This window comes from Saimiri boliviensis, chromosome 5 (genome assembly GCF_048565385.1).
Source record: "Saimiri boliviensis isolate mSaiBol1 chromosome 5, mSaiBol1.pri, whole genome shotgun sequence".
NCBI classification, from domain to species: domain Eukaryota; kingdom Metazoa; phylum Chordata; class Mammalia; order Primates; family Cebidae; genus Saimiri; species Saimiri boliviensis.
In genome coordinates this window covers 49,312,777-49,333,227 of record NC_133453.1, presented here as the reverse complement: position 1 = coordinate 49,333,227, position 20,451 = coordinate 49,312,777, and the positions used below count along the sequence as shown (strand labels likewise).

The 20,451-nt window shown below is 42.0% G+C and overlaps 1 protein-coding gene across 10 annotated transcripts in view; it reads left to right on the top strand.

Moving 5' to 3' along the window:
- The window catches only part of MYO1B (myosin IB), a 188,189-nt gene that overhangs the window by 19,295 nt on the left and 148,443 nt on the right, over positions 1-20,451 (top strand). For all 10 annotated transcript variants that reach the window (XM_074399339.1, XM_074399345.1, XM_074399342.1 and 7 more), the window contains exon 2: positions 12,439-12,582. In XM_074399339.1, coding sequence (XP_074255440.1) covers positions 12,448-12,582 — 135 coding nt within the window. In that variant the 5' untranslated portion in view covers positions 12,439-12,447. The remainder of the gene's footprint in view (positions 1-12,438; positions 12,583-20,451) is intronic.

Sequence of the window (20,451 nt, the reverse complement as noted above, 5' to 3'; positions counted from 1 at the left end):
AAAATCTAAGAGATGTTGTAGATTTTTAAATTTGTAATCTTTAGACTTTTTTTGCTTTCCTAACTAGATGAATTTTTATAAGTAGCCAGTTCCATTTTGTAGCTAACCATGTATTGTAAACACACAGAAAGCATGTTCAAATGTGCCTTGAGGGCTTATCTGGTTATTCTATGTGTCTCTTTCTGCGCTGTATATGGTTACACTCTTAATACATTTTATTTTGATTATGAGGTCAGAATAAAGAGAGCTGCTTTCCTTTGCCTCTGAGTAAATGTCATTGAGAAACATTCTTGCGGTCTGGCATGTGCTGGCTTTTTGGTTTTTAACATTCGCTATAACCAGATCCAGGATACATGCTTACCCGAAAATGAGCAAAGTCAGTCTTTCCAGAGTTGAGCCTTTTTTTTGTTGTTGTTGTTGAATCAACAGTGTTGGAAGCTGGGACGAGATCTTAGGGGATGATGTGTAACACACCTTTGTGAGGAAACCGAGGCTCGAAGGTGGCAGTGTGCCCAGCGTCTCACTGTGAGCTTGCTGCAGAGCTGGGTCTGCAACTTGGATCTTGTGGATGTGTTTTCCAGAACCACTGCAGTAGTCTGTTGCAAAATGCCAGAGCTGTTGTTTTCTGGAGGGATAATTTGCTTCCTTAGCCCACAAACAAGAATAGTGCACTAAATTCAGTACATTTCTCTCCATTGTCACTGGAAAGAACCTGAACGATGGGAAGACCCCTGTGTTTTTTTTTTTAAAGAAGGTCGTTCTGCCTGCTGTACCCCAGGCTGTTTTATGTGAGTGTCTTTGTTCAGAACCAATCTGGAGTGGCCTCCAAAACACAGTAATAGTACAGGGAAACCTATGTGAGTGCCTACCAGGTGCAAGTTACTGTACTTTTACTTACAATGAAGGAGTCCCTTGAGTGATTGCATGATTTGATCAAGTATAGAGAGAACTGAGAAATGAATCTACAAGTGGTGTAAGACTTTGGTGAGGATCTTAGCACATGGAGCAAGATCGTGACCCTCTGATTAATAAGCTGATTCATTTGGAAGGGAAGTTGGTTTTCCCCTGGTGGCTATATTCAATTCAGTAATCACCCGTCATTCCTGGCGTCTGTGCACCCACCAGGAACAAATCAGAGTCGGGCATGCCAGTTATATTAACAGTTTTACGTTCACCTAGGGGTTCCAGGGTTCTCAGGTTTGCCAATCTAAACACACTGACTTCTTGGAATTTTTAAAATCTGCCTGGAAGGAACACATTGAGAAGTCCATGTGTTGTAATTAGCATGTTCCTCTCTACAGCTGAGTTTGTGTTTCTGGATATAACAGCAGTTTATAGTTATTGGCTACCTTGTCCCTTAGGAACTTGTAGCCCTTTTTCAGACGTTAGCTCATTAATTCTCCTACCAGTCATTGTGAGCTGTATAGCGTGATGACAGGTTCCTCTTACAGCTGGGGCTGCATACTGCACATTCTGGACCTTCTAGGGTTGTGGCAGGTGAGGATTTTATGTTGAGAAGGTGGAGAGGGGGCCAGGACGTGACTTATAGACCCAGCCTTGGGGTGGGGGTTGCACTCTCTGAAGTTGTCCTGCCCTTTGGCAGCCATTCCTGCCATGACTCCGCAGAGTTTCCTCCGGGAAATGACTGTAGGGTCAGTGATGCTGGTGCATTTCCTCCTCGGAGTATTAAACCTCATGCAAGGCCAACTGCAAATGAGGTAGCTCACTAGGTTAGTTACCTGGACACATCTTCCAGAAGACAGGACAGAGAGCAGGTGAGCTCTTCGGGGTCAGAAGAAGAAATGGACATTGGAGAGGGTGAAACTCATCTAATAAGTTGGCTCTCTCAGTCAGGCTATGTAACAACCCTATGGAATAGATATTGTCATCCCTGAGTTTTTAAATCATGAAATCTAAAAACTTTTAGTTTTAGAAATATGAACTCCAGAAATGAATTCCTTTGGATTTGAGCCTGAGTCTGTGGTCCATACCACACTGGGGTGGATTGAAAGGATCCTTTGTAGTAAATTATTGCTGCAAGCCTTCTGTAGTATAGAAGCAAAACCTCTCTTTGAAAAATGGTGCGTTGTTCTGAAGAGCTTGGTGATTTAGGAATTAGACTGAAGGGTATATGTAATAAAATAGGTGTGAAAGACCATTTTCAGACCCGTCAGAAAAGCTTCATCCTCACCCTGGATCTTCTAGAAACCAGCTGGGTCCACTGCTTTCTTTTTTAAAAGAAGGTTTTGCCTGGGATTCTAAGGTCTCACTCCTTGCTCTTTAATTATAAACAAATGCACTTAGAAATCTTGCCTTTACATCACAAGTGAAAGTTGGTCGCTGCTAATCCAAAACCTTCCATGTTGTTACAGCAGCCGCTGTTATTTTTGACTCAGAATTTCTACGGATTAGTCTAGGTGGTATACTTGTCATTCTCACTTTAGACAGTTGGGCAAAAAAACTTGTCCCCCCGTCATCACTTTGCAAATTGTAAGGTTCTAAATGCTTTCAGTTCTTAATAACTGGTCTGTGCCTGGGGAATTGAGGGTGGTTCATTGAGGGTATCTCCGTGTTGGTGGCTTTTGTTGGTAAGGCCAGCTTTTCTATACTCAGAACAAACCTCCACCTTGGAGGGGTGTTTCTGGCCCCTCTCTGCCTATGCGGAGACACAACCTAGGGTGTTAACCCGTGGACAACCAGAATGTCCCTCCCACTCACAGCTTCTTAAGGTTGGAGTCAGGTATGGCATGTGGGCTTCTGTTTGCTTATGTCCATTTGTTTGTTTTTACTTCCTTTTTAAATCTATTGTATTTCCCCATTGCCTGGTAATTTCATGTCCTTTGTATTAGCCAGAATTTGAACACAAGGCAACAACATACTCTGTGGAAATTGCCTGTAATTGTGCCTATTTCTTCCATAATCCAAGATTCTGACAAAAGCCATCCTACTAGCATTCCATTAGACATTTTCAGCAGGAAGCTTTAGCGAAAATGGGGTGGGGAGTTTCTCAATATGTAGTTGGCTTTAAGGATTGGAAAATGAGAGAACTATAGTTGGTGAGGCAAATGCCGTGAATAGACACACTTTACATAAATATCTCTAAGCAAGTGTGTAGGTGGGAATGAAAATCAGCCATCACCTAAATCTTTTCACAAATGCATGTTGGGACACCCACTTTCTCCTATGCTTCAGGGAGCCCTGCAAGGCACCCCAGGTGGTTCTGTGTGGCCTACCAGCCCCATAACCTTTGAGAATAATGCTGCTTGAGTAAATTGTCCCAAAGAATCCAGTTTTCACCCAATTTGCCTTTTTGGTTGGTAAATACTAAGGAAGTGTCTTGTCCTTTGGCTTCTAACTTGAATCGTTTGTCAAGACATTCCTGGTGTGTCATGGAGACTCTCTGATGGTCCTTTGTCAGTTATGACCTGGAGTGGAAGGGTAGTGATGATGGAAACTGTCCTGGACAGCAGAATGGGCTGTGCCTCTCTACTGTGCATTTATTTATTCATTTTCTCTGCACATCAGAGCCCTGTGTTTCAGCCACACTGTCAGGAACGGGGCCTTCGTACTTTGAGAACGTAAATCTCCTTTCTCCAGGGGATGAGCAGACAGACAAACTCACAATTGTGAGGGAAGTATTTTGATGTATTAGTCCGATCAAATTGCTGTAATGACACATCATAGACTAGGTGGCTTAAAGAACAGACATTCATTTCTCACAGTTCTGGAGGCTGGGAAGTGGGAGATCAAGTTGCTGATAGATTCAATTTCTGATGAGGGTCCTCTTGCTGGCTTGCAGATGGCTGCCTTTTCTTATGTGTCCTCACACTGCAGAGAAAGAGTGAGCTCTGGTTACTTTTCTTTTTATAAGGACACTGATCTCTTCATGGGGGGCCTCACCCTCCTGACTGCATCTAAACCAAATTTGTTTCCAAAGAACCCACCTCCAGAAAGCATCATACTGGAAGCTAGGGCTTCAACGTAATGGGTTTTGGGAGGACGCAAGCATTCAATCCATAAGACTTGGCTTACTCAGAGCATGACTCCTATGAGGAATGGTTATTGCCACTGGTTTAAGTTGGGGGTATTTTTGTCTGATAAGAGGCTCTGGAGGACCTACAGCTAGAACCACTCTGGGCAACAAAGGCAGCTGTTCCGTCTGCCCGCCATGGTCTGTCACAGTGCTTCATTCTTCTCTTCGGACAGGCTTCCTCTGGGGGATCCTGGGAATGTTCCCCGCAGGATATCCTGTTCCCTGGGTCTCTGTGCCCACAGAGATCCCTGTTCCGATGCCCACAGCCACCTGACTATGGTATCTGTGTCCTGATGGCAGATCCTTAGAAGCCTTGTTTGGGCTGATGTATACCCACCACTCAGCTGTGGTCTGGTTAAGGAGCCATGGCAAGCCTTGGCTTCTTTGTGTGTGTGTAAGGGGAGACTTTGCAGGGGAGAGATTGGACTAAGGAGGAAGGCAAGAGTCGGGCTGTGGAATCATGTGTTCTCTTCTAAGAATTTTCTTTTTTAATTGGTAAAATATACATGACATAAAATCGACCACTTTAACCTGTTTTAAGTGTACAGTTCAGTGGCATTAAGTACCTTCACACGGTTGTGCCACCATCACCACTATCTCTAGAGCTTTTTCATCACCCCAATCTAAAACTGTACCTGTTAAACAGCACTTCCTCCTTACCCTCTCTTCCCAGCCCCTGGTAACCACCATTCTTCTTTCTGTCTCTATGAATTTAACTATTTTGGTTACCTCATATAAGTGGAATCATATTTGTACTCTTGGGACTGGCTATTTCACATAACATAGTGCTTCCAAGGTTCATTGATGTTGTAGCATGTATCAAGATTTCCTTCCTTTTTAAGGCTGAGTACTGTTTTGTGGTTGTACTGTACATTTTGTGTGTGTACCATACGATTTTGTGTATGTACCATATTTTGTTTATCCATTCATCCATTGATGGACACTTGGGTTCTGCATACTCTTTGGCTTTTGTGAATGATGCTGCTGTGAACATGGGTGTACCAACATCTGTTTGAGTTTCTTCGTTCACTTCTTTTGGGTATATACCCAGAGGTGGAATTTCTCAATCATGTGGGGACTCTGTTTAATTTGTTGGAGGATCTGCTAAAGGATCATAATGCTGGCTGAAAGGCACTAGAGAGTTATTGAAGGGTTTGAAGGAGGGTATGCCTAATCAGATTGTAATTTGAAAAAATAACTTGGGTAGTGTGGGATGGGGGAAAGGAAAGGCAGGGCTGTGGTGGCCAGACAAGGCAGAGAGACCCCTTAGAAGGCTCTTGAGGGGAAGGTACAGAGGTGAGAGTGATCAAGGTGATGTAATCAGTGAGAGAGGCTGAATATGGGGGAGGAAGCAAGAGACAGGAAGCCAAGGATGAGAACCTGGATGGGTCAATTGTTATTTTGTGGAATTTAGAGGGAATAAGACGTTTTTCTCGTTTGTTTTTCTGTATTTTGATGTGGGATGATTGATACAAATTTTGGACACGTGTTGAGATGTTCAACACAGCCAAGTGGTAGAGATGATTGGTAGGCAGGCTGTTGGTAATACAGGTTGCTAATTTGGGGCAAAGGAGAAGGTAAGAATAAAGGAGCAGATGGCCATGCAATTTGGCTGAATTTAAAAGTGGTGGGGACATTACTGATCCAGCGCCACAATTTCAGCTCCTATGGAATGATTTCACATTCCTACCTTGAAACAGCATATCAAAATTTACAAAACGAGAAGAGGTGGCCAATTCATTGGTTGCATGAAAATCAGTTTTCAAAAGGATTCTAATAAATTCATAAGGATTTAGACCAAAGCATAAGGATGTTGAATTTGGCTTATAGTCTTTTTGCTCGTCTCCATTTTCTAGATTTTTTTCTATAGTGCACATGTGTTACTTTTAATTATTAAAAAGGTTACTGAAAATTTCAAAAGTGGCCTATTTCTTTGACTTTCCTATTGGACTGTGAGTTCCTAGAGGGTGATGCCGGGATGGGGAGGTACCACGATGTTCACTGTGTTCTTAGCACTTTACACCGTGCCAGCAACACAACAGGACTCAATACTGTAAAAACTGGTTGAACTGAATTGAATGGAAATTTAATCTAACCTCTCTCGGAGACATGAGATTTGGTGCTATTTTAAAAGATCTGGGAAGGAAATTCCAGTTTTTCTTAGTCCCTTAGCTCACATTATGTTAGGTACTAAACCACATCCTACAGACTTGGCGCCTCTTCTGCCTTTGTTTGCCATCAGGATTTGCTGAGAGTTGCTGTGTTCATGAAATCTTGCCATACTAGCCCCATTTTCTTACCTAAATAGGTTTCTCATGTTATTCTTAAAAGCCTTAGTGATCTTGGTGGAAGCCAACTGGCTCAGTTCTGTTTCCTGCCCTTTGTTGATAATATGCTTTTGGAGGAATGGATCAAAGCGGCTTGAAGCCACTGTCATTGTTTTGCCTTCTGGTCTGCTGTGACCAAACCAAAGGATGGCAGCTGTGAGGACCTGCATTGTTGTATGACTCAGTTGTCAATCAGAAATTTGCATACTTGTTTTCCCTTTGTATGTCATCGAATGGCTACTTGTGCAAGAGGCTGTGCACCGTGCTTTCGGGAAATAAAGTTGAATAAGGCGTGATTCTTGACATAGAAGAGCTGATTTTCTAGAAAAGGTGCTGTCATGCATGCATGACCACTATACAGGGAGGTTAATGAGTGGAACTGGAGTCAGATAAAACACACTTGTTACTGTGTTAAGAAGAGTCCCTGTAGATGCTGCCTTGGGTATATATTGCTAATAATATTATACTGCTAATGATGTTGTATGTGTTTTAAATGTCCTCAGTTACAATTACCAAAGCAATAGATAACTGCTTTCACTAGGTTTTCCTGGAAATGACTCTTTTGGCTTTATTTTAAAAGTTCCTTCAAACTAAGTGTAGTGGCTCACGCCTGCAATCCCAGCACTTGGGGAGCTCAAGGCAGAAGTATCATTTGAAACCTGGAGTTTGAGACCAGCCTGGGCAACATAGCAAGATCCTATTTCATTAAAAAAAAAAAAAAAAAGAAGTTCCTTCAAATTTAAAACTACATTAGTGATTTAATATTCATATTAATCATTGCAACCTCAGCTCTGATTTGTGAATATTATTTCAAATTCTACAATAAAAGTGTTTCTGTGTATACATTGTTCTTATTTGTGGTACTCAAATTCAATGGAGGAGCACCAGATAAGATGAATTTCATTTTAGCTTATCCTTCATCTCTCTTAGTTATTATTTAATTAATTAATTTGGATTAACTTCTTCGTATTATCATTTTGATATTGAATAGTGGAATGACCATGCACTTCACATGGATGTGCTGTTTTGTGTAGTCATCTCTGTGTGTTAGGGGTCTGTGTTGGTCTTGACATTCCCAAGCGCAGATGATGTTGACATATGGTAGGTGGCTTGCAATTGAAGGTTAATGACTATGTAGAATCAGTAAGTTTACATGTAGGCCACAGGTGGCTATTTTAAGATGCCGTAGGATGTTTATGCAGCATTCTCTTGGATTTTGAGTAACCTTTGAAATGCTGCTGACAGTATTTTAAATGGTATTTTAACTTTGCAAAAGATACCAGTAAATGAATTAGTGTGTGTTGAAATATAGGTAGTAGTTACTTTGGAAGTTCTTGAGATGAGAGTAGATAGGGGAAGGAACCATTGTAATAATAATATTTTGTTTTTCTTGGATGGACCATCAGCTGGAAAGAGCTGGCACAGCCTGTGGAGTTGCCTGGCACCAGTTAGTGGTCTGGTGGCTGGCCTAAATTGGCACTCTTAAAAAGACTGCTTTTCTGGACTAGTAACCCAAACTGAATATACTGCTAAGTCCCAAAATTTTGAAACTAGAACATGGTCTGAGAATTTGTTTCCTGGCCTTGATACTTTGCAGCTTGCCATAGTTCTTGGTAGTAGAATTCACCTGGGACTAGTAAGAAGTGTAAGAAGCAGTAGAGTTGGCACCTCTCCTGGGCTACATCTGCGTGGCAGGAGGGCTTATTTCTTTCTCAGGCCACAGAGGCAGAGGTGGTGTTTCAGACAGGTTACGTCTCTCTGTCTTCCACCTTCAGGTGGGGTGAGTCTATGAGCAGTGCCATATATTTTCCTCTCTGGCCTTTCAGACAGTCCAGTTTCACAGCAAACTTGTCTTTTTCTTGTAAATCCTTAAGAAATAGCCAACCCATATACTGGCCATCTTGAATTTTTCTCGTATTCTCTAATGTCACAGGGACAAAGGTCCAAGTCTTTAGATACAGTGGGCCATGGTTTAGTTCATTGTTTCACTGCTAAATAGCAAAGATGATCATCATGTCAGTCCAATACAGAAGGTCCTCATGTCCTCTAGCCTGTGCCTTAGATCAGCCAGTGTTTGCTTTTTGGTGTGTTATTTAGAACACTTCACTTCCTGGTACCAGTCTCTTATTAGGTAAAATGCTTTCTGTTGCAAATAGAAAATCCAACTCAAACAGCTTAGACCAGGCGTCCCCAAACTTTTTACACAGGGGGCCAGTTCACTGTCCCTCAGACCGTTCGAGGGCTGCCACATACTGTGCTCCTGTCACTGACCACCAATGAAAGAGGTGCCCCTTCCTGAAGTGCGGCGGGGGCTGGATAAATGGCCTCAGGGGGCCGCAGTTAGGGGTCGCCTGGCTTAGACAATAAAGATAATCAGCTTACAACACTGAAAACTTGAGAGAGGGACAAGCTTCAAGTGCAGTTTGATCCAGAGGTTTGGGATGTCATCAAGGCTCCGGTACTAATAATTCTAGATAATTTTCTTTTTCTTTTTTTTTCTTTTGAGACAGGGTCTCAGTCTTTCGCCTAGGCCGCAGTGCAGTGGTGCCACCTCAGCTCGCTGCAACCTCTACCTCCCGGGTTCAAGCAGTTCTCCTGCCTCAGCCTCCTGAATAGCTGGGATTACAAGGGCGCGCCACTACTACCCGACTAATTTTTGTGTTTTTAGTAGAGGTGGGTTTTCACCATGTTGGCCAGGCTGATCTCAAACTCCTGACCTCAAATGATCCACCCTCCTCAGCCTCCCAAAGTGCTGGGATTACAGGCACGAGCCACTGCCCTGGCCAATTCTAGGCAATTTTCTTGCCTTGTCCTCTTCCATGTGTCATCTTCCTCTTCCTACCAACCCTCCCTGTGAAAGCAGAGATGACTGCGGTAGTTCCAAGTGTCACGTCTGCAAGTCATGCCATCCAGAGACAGACAACCTTTGTCCTAGTATTCCAAGCCGCAGTCTCAAGCTCAGTCGCATGTCCAGCCTTGAATCAGTTACACTGGCTAGACGATGAGAATATGTTGCTTGACCTAGCCTAGATCACATGCTCATTTCTGGTACCTGAGTAAAATTGGTTTCCCCAGAACAGCATGGATTACTGTGGGGACTCTTGGGAGGGAGGAGGTAGATCTATAACAGTATGTGTCAAACAAAAAGTATCCCCAGTGCTCTACATACATTCCATTTAACTCTCCTTATAGCCCCATGTGAATTCTTCAAATGGTTTATGGAAATAAGGCATTAGCAAGTGATTCTGAAACTTGTGCTAAGCACATAACTCCTTCAGAGAAGAAAAACAAATGGATTCTTTTGGTGGAGCCAATATACCAACTAATGTCATTGAGATGTCGAAGTGAACCAAACCAAGGCTGGAGATGGTGGTCACAACCCCAGAAACTACTGTAGGAAGATAGGGAAGTACCCCCACACCGTTTCCTTTGTGTCCTGTTTTTACCTTGAGAGTGAGGTAGGCTGTCATTGGATCGTCTCCCAAAGTCCCTAAATGCTAATAGATAAACAAAACAAAGCAAAACCGTTTGCATGACTCAGTGAATCTTGGTGTCACCTTTTCAGTGTGGCTTGCCTTACTGTATTTTGGTTTGCAAAAGTTGTGTTTTCAGAGGGCTTCACTTTTTACCAGTTGCCTATAACTCAACATTTGTTTTGCTCCCTATTCCTCTTTGGATTAGAAAGTTGAGATGAGGTGTAAAAATTAGATTTAAATCTGTATTTACCTCCTTCACCGTCTTTTCCAATATGGTGAAGCAGGTAATTATAGAGAAAGGTTGGCTGCTTAATTATTGTTACCTGCAGGGAAGCTGTGTTGCCTTTCTGCAGCTGTTCCTATAAATAGACTATATACAGGAATCCACCCTGGGGCAGAGTTCCTATTCAACCTCTTTGCTTAATTGAAATTGCTGGTTTGAGGTAGTTATTTTTGAAACCCTTCTCAGGTTGACTTCCTTAATCCCTAAGCCGCCTTCCCTCATCTGCCAAATTGTATGTAATGCATGGCAGCTAGCGTGCTTTTGGCATTACACGAGCCTGAGAACTTGAACTTTGATTCAAATGTTAATTTATTGTGGACAAATTTATTGTGACAAATGGCCCTGTTCCTGTGCAACTCCTTCTGTGGGCTCTGGTTCTGGCCCCACTGTCTCCATGGCTCCTGCTGCATTTCCATAGCATGGCACGTGCCTCCTGCCCCTTCCAGTTTTGTTCTAAAACAGAGCCCCACCAACTTCAAAATATACAGAGCAATTCCTTGGGCCACCATTGTTGGGTTTTCATGATAATCTGGGACTGTTCTTTTCAGGTAGAGTTGGCATAAAGTTATTAAAAATGTACAATAACAAAAAAGGTACTCTATTGTTTTTCTTTTTAGTGTTAAATGCTTATTTTGTTGTTTCTGGGAGAACCTCTCAGTTTCATCTTAGTCTTTCTTTTTTGGCTTTTTATAGCCAAAAACTTGTTTTAATAGGACCAGTAAAAAAGGATGTGTTTCCTCTGAAATCTAGGTGGAAAAAAGAAAAAAAAAATGTTAAAAAAAAAAAAGGATATGTTTGTGGGTCCATATAAATTGCTAGTAATTAATAATAGTGATTTTTTTCATTACTAGCTCTTCCCAGTTCTCTTTAAACCAGATCAACTAAATGTAGTTTCTGTTGCTTCTTCAAGACCTACAGGATGTTCTAAAGTAGAATTGGAAGACATTTGTTTAAGTTGCTGAGCCTTCAGTAAGCAGACCAACCTTTATAAGACATAGTGTGCCCGAGTGACTCCTTAACAGAAAGAATAAAATGTCCTTTCCACTCATTATCAGGGACAGGTATATATGTAAGTATTTATTAGTATTCTGAAGTATTGAGTATCAGCACACTGAAGTTATATAAAACTGACTTCTACATTGGAAACATTGAGAGAGAATGGCCCAAGTGAATTTAGTTCTACCATTTTACCTTTTAGTTCTGGTGATATTAGGAAGAGTAATACGACATGTGTGCGCGCACACACATCCCATACACTCCTGTGCTCAGAATTTGAAAGATTTTTAGTACTCTTGACAGTGATCAGATTGGAAGCCTTGAGGGGATTCGCATTCTGCTTTTGGGTGGCACCAGGCATGTTAGTAGCCGTGTAGAATGCTGCCTTTGTAGTGTGCCTCTGTTTTCACTCGGTAGATTTCTGCATTGAGCCAAAGGGAAACTGTAGTATTTCTGGTCTGTTTACTGCATGTTAATTTGATTCTGCTGTTAACAGTGGCATGTCTGTTGGAACAAGAATTAAGAACATGGAGGCCACTTTTAGGAGGTTATGTTATATTGGCAGCCTGTGATTTACACGTGGGTTATATGTCAGCATTGAATATCTGGAATGAAATTTCTTCCCATAGATGCCACGTTAAACGTGGTGATTGAGTTCTTTCACATCACATGGAAAACATTTTTAAGTAACCCATAGCAAGTTTCATAATCTCTGAGCTTCAATTTTCTCGATGTAGGAATAACATTCACTACCTCATAGAGTTCTTGTGAGAGTTAAATTAATTTAAAGTTCTTGGCATAATGTCTGATATGTAGCAAGTAAACGGATATAAAGTTATTAGTATCATATCTGATATATGGCAAGTAAACAACATGTTAGCAGCATCATTTTTTATCATCTTGGAGGAATCAGCTTCATATAGGTTCAAGTCTGACATTGGTACCTAAGGGCTTAGGGAAAGTGGGGGTGGGGAGGTGGGTTTGTTTTTGTTTTGTTTTGTTTTGTTTCGTTTTTCCCCCTGGAGTTTTGCAACTCTCTGCTGAGGAGAAGACCATGGCTTTCTAGTGGCTCTTTCTGTAGGTGAACTTTACCGGGGGGATGGACTGGGAAGGATGTTCGTTTGTGGCTGCAGGTTGGAAATGGGCAGCTGCAGCCAAGTCAGAGGCTCCTGGTGTAGTTCATAGGCAGGAGATGTTATGACATTTTTTAAGGCTGGTGAGGGTCCTTCGGAACTACTAGTGTTGGATTTCTGCAGTAGTGCCAAGAACCTACTTGAAATTATTTTGCTCATTTAAATTGACCCCTTTTCCTCTCTCCTGCAGCTGGAGATCATGGCCAAAATGGAGGTGAAAACGTCACTTCTGGACAATATGATTGGAGTTGGGGATATGGTTCTTTTAGAACCTCTCAATGAGGAGACCTTCATCAACAACCTCAAAAAGCGTTTTGACCACAGTGAAATATACGTAAGTACATGTGAAGGTCATCTGTGGTGTTTAGACTTTGTATTTTGTGACAGAGAGCTGTCTTTTCTTCCTCAAGACTCTTTCTTTTTTCTCTGTTTGAGTCCAGCGCTATTTGCTTAAACCCTCACAGTTGAGGTTTTACTGATTTGGCACATGAGTAATGTGGACTAGGCAAGTCAGTCTGCTTTCTATGATCAACTGTGTGCAAGTGTTGTAGTGGCTGTTGGGGGCATTCTAAAGCAAGTAGAATACTGTCCTCTGAGGAATTCAGAAGAATTTTGAAATCCATAGGCATCTTATCTTCTTGGATATCTTCGTAAGATTAACAAAGTCTAATCGGGGAGAAGCTACTCATTGAAATGCAAGGCAGTAAACTGTCAAAAAAAGATACGGACTTTATTGACCAGGCGTCCCCAAACTTTTTACACAGGGGCCAGTTCACTGTCCCTCAGACCGTTGGAGGGCCGCCACATACTGTGCTCCTCTCACTGACCACCAGTGAAAGAGGTGCGCCTTCCTGAAGTGCGGTGGGGGGCCGGATAAATGGCCTCAGGGGGCCGCATGCGGCCCGCAGGCCGTAGTTTGGGGACACCTGTTCTTGACACTTGTAGTTAGGAGGGGCAGGAGCAGATTATCAAATAAGAATGTGTGCTTGGTTTCTGGGGATTTGGGGATAGTCATGTCCTGCTATGTGAGAGTCTAATGCTGTATACAAAAACAAAAGCATACATATGTATATGCAATAGTAGAAGAAAATTTCCTGCTATAAAACATCTTCATAAAGGATTTCACAGGGTCAAGTTCTCTAGATATATTTAAAACATGAATAAAAATACGTTTATATGCAGCTTTTCTAGAGTTTGCATAAAGCATCTTTAGAAGTAAAGGTGTATCGTTAACTAAACCAAAGAAATGAGGCATCGATTCCCTGTACCTGCAGCTGAGAAGGAAACGGAATGCATTAGATGGGAGTAGTGTTAGTGGATTCTGCCTTACTTCTTGAGTTCCCTTTCCTCCTTTAAAATACGCATCTGTGCATGGAGAAGAACTGGATTATTGGGCATGCTTAATATTTTTGTGTCTATCAATCTAGGAAGGAAGTATAAATAGATAATACAGTGATACAAGTAGGATCAGTTATAACTTTTGTGGAAGTAATATATTTTGTAAAATTATATGCAAATTATCAGCGATGTTATTTTATGTTACATATGGCTCTCTTTTCTAGATAGCCAACTCTCTTCATCTGTTGGAGCTGCTCTACCAAAGTACCAAAAACTGAGTGGCTTATAAACAACAGAAATTTGTTTCTCAGGAGTTCTAGGGTCTAGGAAGTCCACGATGAGGCCATATTCAGTGTCTGGTGAGGGCCTGTTTTCTAGTTCATAGATGGTGCCTTCTCACTGTGTCCTCACGTGGTGGAAGAGGAATACTCCTTCATGAAGCACTAATCCCATTCATGAGAGCTGTGTCCTCATGACTTAGTCACCTCTCAAAGCCCAACCTCCTGGAACCATCACACTGGTGACTAGCTTTCAATATATAAGGATACAGACTTTGAGGCCATAGCACCAACCATGTTTCAAGGATAGTTTTGAGTAATTTGTTTATGGGATTGTAGTCATCATCTAGGAACTGACCTTTTCATTCTTCTCAATTTGTATTGATGGAGGTGGGGAGAGGTTGACGGTAACATGAGGCATGTGAATACTGCTTTTGCAGTCTTAATTTGGTAACTGGATACTAAACTGAGGTGTGTTTCCAGTTCAGAGATGCGATAATTTAAAGTGCTGATCCAAATGGAAAAGGTATAAAGCGTTGCTGCAGAGCAGAGGTGGCATTGTTTGGCTTGGCAGTGCCGCCTGGTGTCACCTTCCCTCCAAGTGGAGCAGTTCTGCTCTCAGGTGGGAAAGCTGAGGGCTCTGCAGCTTTAATTGAAAGTCTGATAGCAAATAAAAGACAGACTTTAAACATTGGTCTTTGAGATGGAGATAGGGGGAATCAATTATATTGTAACTAACATTACCGATTATTTTTCTTTTTGGCTTTGAGAAGCACAATTCACTTTTAGATGAATTGAAAATAGGATGGAGAGTAGCACATTACATGCATTCAAATACCTGATTTGTTGTGGCCACCAAAAATAAAACAATCACCTTTTTAACAGAATGCCAAGTGTTAACATTCATGAGTATTTAGCAGACAAAATGTCTGGATTTCAGCTCTATGTAATTTTATTTTCTAAACTATTTTTGGAATGCCCTCTCTGGTTATAGAACCAAAGCAGAAAATTGATTTCAGCTTCCAGATATTCATATCAATTAATGTTTTCCATGCTAATTCAGGACTACTGTTTCTGTGAGACGTATGCCTTTGTTTTGTGACTTTAAACACTTCATGTTGGAGGGCTGGGTGTTCTCTATTTTAAGTGAAAAAAGAGATTGTAAGGTAATGTGTATAGTATGATCCTTTCCTAAAAGATGCGTGTATAGGTTTATGAATATGTATATATGTTTGCGTGTATCTGTAGGTACAGAGAGACAGGCACGTTACCTTTGGGTCCCATAGTGGGGTGGGTTGAGATCGGGCATGGGGACAGGGAAGGTTACTCTTTTAGACCTCTGTATTGTAGGATTTAAGTCAAGCATGTATCACTTTTGTAATTTAAAAAAAAAAGCTTCATGATAAATTTAATTACCACACTCTCCAGCCCCACATGCCATATATCCTTCCCTGGGGAAATCTATTTCTGGCTCTTACTCTGATAATACTCCTGCTTTGCTTTTGTTCATGGATTGCTGCAAAATTGCTAGCTTGATGCCCAAGGCTAAGTTAATATGACATGTAACATTTTACTATCTTGTACTTCACTCTGTTTTTCAATTCTTTCTAAGAAAATGAAGATGCAGTTTAAAAAAAATCTCTTTTAAGGTCTTATAGCTTCAATTTATATTATAAAAGTGGGTGACTGTCTAGGGATGATTCATCATGTGAGTATATTGAACAGTAATTTGTATGTTCAGAGCTGCTTTTGATAAGGAGGGCAGTGAACAGAAAGACCCTTGGCCCAGACTTTTGAAGTCTGGGTATACGCAGAGCCTCAGCAACCTCCTATGTGAACCAGCTGTAAATCGGGAAGTTTAGTTCTAACATCCTACCATCCATCTCCTCTAGCTTTCCCTCTCCCAACATATCTCCCAACAATATCTGGAAGCTGAAAAATAGTCTGTAGCTTCCCAGAGATCTCATGAGGATTGCTTTGCCCGTGGGTATGAGTTATCAACTCTCTAGCACATTCACAGTCCCTAGTGATCCTCTGGATCTGCAGCAGCCAGCAGCTGACCCTGGAAGCCGACTCCCTTGTCATCCTGTCGTACTAAACCTGAAATTCTGGGCAGGATGAGGCATTCTGGAGTTATTCGGAAATGTCAGGTTGTGTTAAGATATGCTTTTTGCAAGTAGCCATCACACAATCCACATTTATTCACCCGAAAGTCCAGAAAGTCATTCTGCTTTCAGAATTGGTTTGATTTAGTGGCTCTCTGGTATCACTAAGGACTTTGTGTTTTACTCTCTGCTTTGCCTTCTTGGCTGTTTCTTCATTCTGAGGTTTCATAGCAGCAAATCAGCTGCAGCGTTCCTGGCTTTGCATTCATGCATCGTGCTGCCTAGAAGGAGAGGCAGTGCTTCTCTTCTGGCATTCCAAGTCTGAGTCCAAGATTTACCCTGGTTAGGCTGCTGGAGTCACATACCCTCCTTAGACCATTGACTGTGACCTGGTGATGGGGTGACCTGAGCGGTTTAAGAAAATGTTGTCTAAGATTGGAGTTGAGCCAAGGTTTTCTGAAGTAGGTAGGCTGTATGTGAGGGGGTGGGTTCCCAACCAAATGTATCTGTTCACACACTAGGATGAGAAAAGGGGCAGTGGATGCCGAAGAGCCCAACCGCTATGAACTCCTCACCGGTTTGGTAGGGAATTCTGTAATGAAGTGGCTTTTTTTCAATGTTGATGCCATGTTAAAGAATGTGTCCATGGGAAGCACTGGTCACTTGACTTCTAGGCTTCAAGTGCACCCAATGGCTAGCTTCTCAGACTTTTCTACTGGTGAACTTCTAATGGCAGAGAAGAGTAAACAGCTTTCCCCAGGGACTCTGGAGCATGGTTGAAGTCAATCTCCTTTTGGAAATTCTACTGAAGTCTTTACTTTGAAACGTAATTCAGAGCTTTAGTCTGTTCTCTAATGCATACTGTTTTGAACTGATAGACCCTTGTAACCCTTCTCTGAGTAAGTTGCGTGCTCCAGAAATATCTGTTCTTCACTTTGAGGTGGGTTGACATACTTGTTTTAATAGCACTGGATTGGTTTGTAGCCATTTATGGCCTGGTTGAGTCTAAATCTGGGACAGTTGCAGATATTGACATGGTCTTCGCAGTTGGGGCTTTGGGCCGTTCGTTTGGAGATGGAGGAGGATCGGGTGAGATGAGATGGGGGAAATGCTGCAGTGATGGTGCAACACACAGGGTCAGAGACTCTATTTGCTTTTTATTCCTCCATCTTGGCAGAGTGTGGTTCAAGCTGGGCCTCGCTGCAGGACATGCCGTTTGGTCTGGCAGGCTCCGTGGAGTCAACGGCTGGGAAATGCTGGTGGTGACATTCCCGAGCAGTGCTTTTCTGTTTGCTTTCTGTCCTTCGTCAGAACTTCTTCTGCCCTACCCCCAACTCCGTGCCCAGGCCAGATGGATGGTAGTGGGACTTTTATTGTGATGTAGGAGATGGCAGAGCTGAGTGAGATCCAGCCAGACATGTTCTGTTTTTAGGGTGACTGGTTAGGACTGTGGTTCTATTTAGGAACAGGAAAGCTGCAATTTAGGAAAGAACAAGGCCCAGTACAAATTTGGAAACCAGAGAACCAAGGTGTCTGTTCTCTGACAAGAAGTATATTTGGTGCTGACCAGTAAATTTAGTTTGTTTTCTATCTGAATTGTAAGGTTGGGGATCGTCTAGATATAGGGGCCTGAGTTAGTCTAATTTTAGCATCTTATGTTATTGTTGTAGTTGTAAGAGTGACGACTTTAAAAGTCTAGGGAAAGCTATCTTAAGTTTTAGAAGTTAGTACTAGAATTAGGATTCCCAGAAGGATGAGATTAGGTACTTTTATGAAAGATACTCAAGATATAAGTTATGTATATTTGGTTTAAAATATTGTCAAGTTAATGAACACAATACTGGTTAACACATTTATTTGAAGTTTCAAGACAACTTTTAATTTATACACATGAAAATCCCACCTCATGGGTATATCTCTATTCCTGGGAATTTGGTATAGATGGAGTAGTAGTTCTCTCTTGCTACAAAACAAAGTGTATAGACTTAGCAACTTAGAATAACATACATTTATTATCTCGCTATTCCTGGGGTCAGGAGTTGGGGCCTGGCTTAGCTGAGTCCTCTCTTCAGGGTTTTCCCAGCTGTAGGCAAGGTTTTAGCAGGGCTGCAATCTCATCTGAGACTTGAACCTTTTGCAGGCTCATGATGAGGCTGGCAGAGAGCAGAGCTGGAGTTCAGATATCCACCTGAGTGTTATTCCTGCTACTCAGTTGTTCTCCAAGTTTTATTCTTTTTTTTTTTTTTTTTTTTTTGAGACGGAGTCTCACTCTGTCTCCCGGGCTAGAGTGCAGTGGCACGATCTCAGTTCACTGCAACCTCTGCCCCCTGGGTCCAAGCAATTCTCCTGCCTCAGCCTCCCAAGTAGCTGGGATTACAGGTGCCTGCCACTACACTCAGCTAATTTTTTGTATTTTTAGTAGAGACAAGGTTTCACCATGTTGGCCAGGCTGGTCTCGACTTCCCGACCTTGTGATTCACCCGTCTCGGCCTCCCAAAGTGCTAGGATTACAGGTGTGAACCACCTTGCCCAGCCAAGTTTGAGTCTTTATAAAATTTTCTTTTAAATGTTTTTTAATTAAAATAACAAATGCTTTTGGTGAAAAAAATTTCTTTTTTTTTTTGAGACGGAGTTTCGCTCTTGTTACCCAGGCTGGAGTGCAATGGTGCGATCTCGGCTCACCGCAACCTCCGCCTCCTGGGTTCAGGCAATTCTCCTGCCTCAGCCTCCTGAGTAGCTGGGATTACAGGCACGCGCCACCATGCCCAGCTAATTTTTTGTATTTTTAGTAGAGACGGGGTTTCACCATGTTGACCAGGATGGTCTCGATCTCTCGACCTCGTGATCCACCCGCCTCGGCCTCCCAAAGTGCTGGGATTACAGGCTTGAGCCACCGCGCCCAGCAAAATTTTCAAATAGTATAGCAGACATATCATAAAAATGTAGTTTTCTTCCTTCAGTATCACAGGCCCACTCGCAGCATGAACAGTAATTGAGTGGTGTGTAATCTTCAAGATTATTTTGGTTGATTAAAAACGGTTTTTTTGTTGTTGTTGTTGTTCTGGAGTTGGAAGTAGGAGGAGGTTCTCTTTTATCTAGATGGGCAGACCTTTACCCAGGTAACCCAGACCCAACAGAGTTTGCATGGAACAAGAGCATCATCTTTAATGCCACCTCCAATCCCACCTAGACCAGGTAGGGAAGGAAGGAGAGAATCCAGCCCTGTTAACGTGAAATGCCTGGACTTGGCGGTCTGTGGGTGGTTTACCATCAGCAGTTCTCAGCTTACTGTGACCGCTGCAAAGGTAGACCAATAAGATAAACATGGAGAAGAAATTGTGTGTCCTTTCCGGAGTGTGGCTTTGGTGTTTGAAATGCAGACACAGCTTTAGAAGACTAGATAAAGCTGGTGAAAAACAGCAGATCATGAGGGTGAAGGGAAATGTTGTGTCTAATTGCTGAGCACAGTTCTATCTCTTGGACCGTTTTATAATAACAGTTATTTTTGGTAACAACTTGCCAGCTTCAACCCGTGCAAACTTTCTTACAACCTTAGGTGATCAGAAAATTTCTTCCTCCTAGAATTTTCAAAGTCAACACGCATTTGTTGTTTAACAAACTTAAAGAGTTTTTTTCATCATGGAGGCACTGTATATAGGACTTGAAATATTTGTATAATACTTACAATGTATTAACTTGAATATTCTGGCTGAAACTAAACCTAAAGTTGATTTGGAAGAAATTAAGACCTGACATCAGATCTGCATCTTTTGGAAGCACTGTGGTGGCACTAAGAAGCAAAAACTTGACATCTAGTCATGGCTCTGCCATTTACCATCTGTGAGACCCGTGATAAGTTAACTCCTTGGAGACTGGTTTCTTATTGGCTGGTAAAATGATAAATGAAAGCAAAGGACATTTTGTATTTCCTTATCAGTATCAGCTGCTGTTCTAAGCACTGTACATGTAGTAGTCAATTATTTCTTACTAGAGTCCTATGCACTATAGGTTTTTAAATTATCTTCATTTTACATATGAGGAAACCGAGGCTCATTAGGGCTAAGTAATTGTCCAGGGTCACACAGCAAGTAGGTGATGGAGCTGTGATTCATACCCAGGAAGTCTAGCTGCAGAGTCCATGCTCTTAATGATAGTCCTGCTGACTTTCCGTGGTTGCCCTTTCAGTTTTCAAAATAATTGGATATGATATTAAAGAATGTGTAGGTTTGGAATGAGGCAATCTGAAAATGACCTGGACAAATAATTGAAATGACAATCAGTATTCCTGCCATGTGTTGAGTTAGTGCTAACAGTGCAGTGACATGAACCAATGTGACACGGAGGAAGCACATTAATTTCTAAAGTCATAGGTGATCATCACATGGTGCTCTCAAGTCAAAGGAAAAATGAGAGCAGCCATGACAATGACTTTTCCCCACTGTGGGAGGTGAGAGAAGACACGGGGAGGAGAGTGTATTCCAT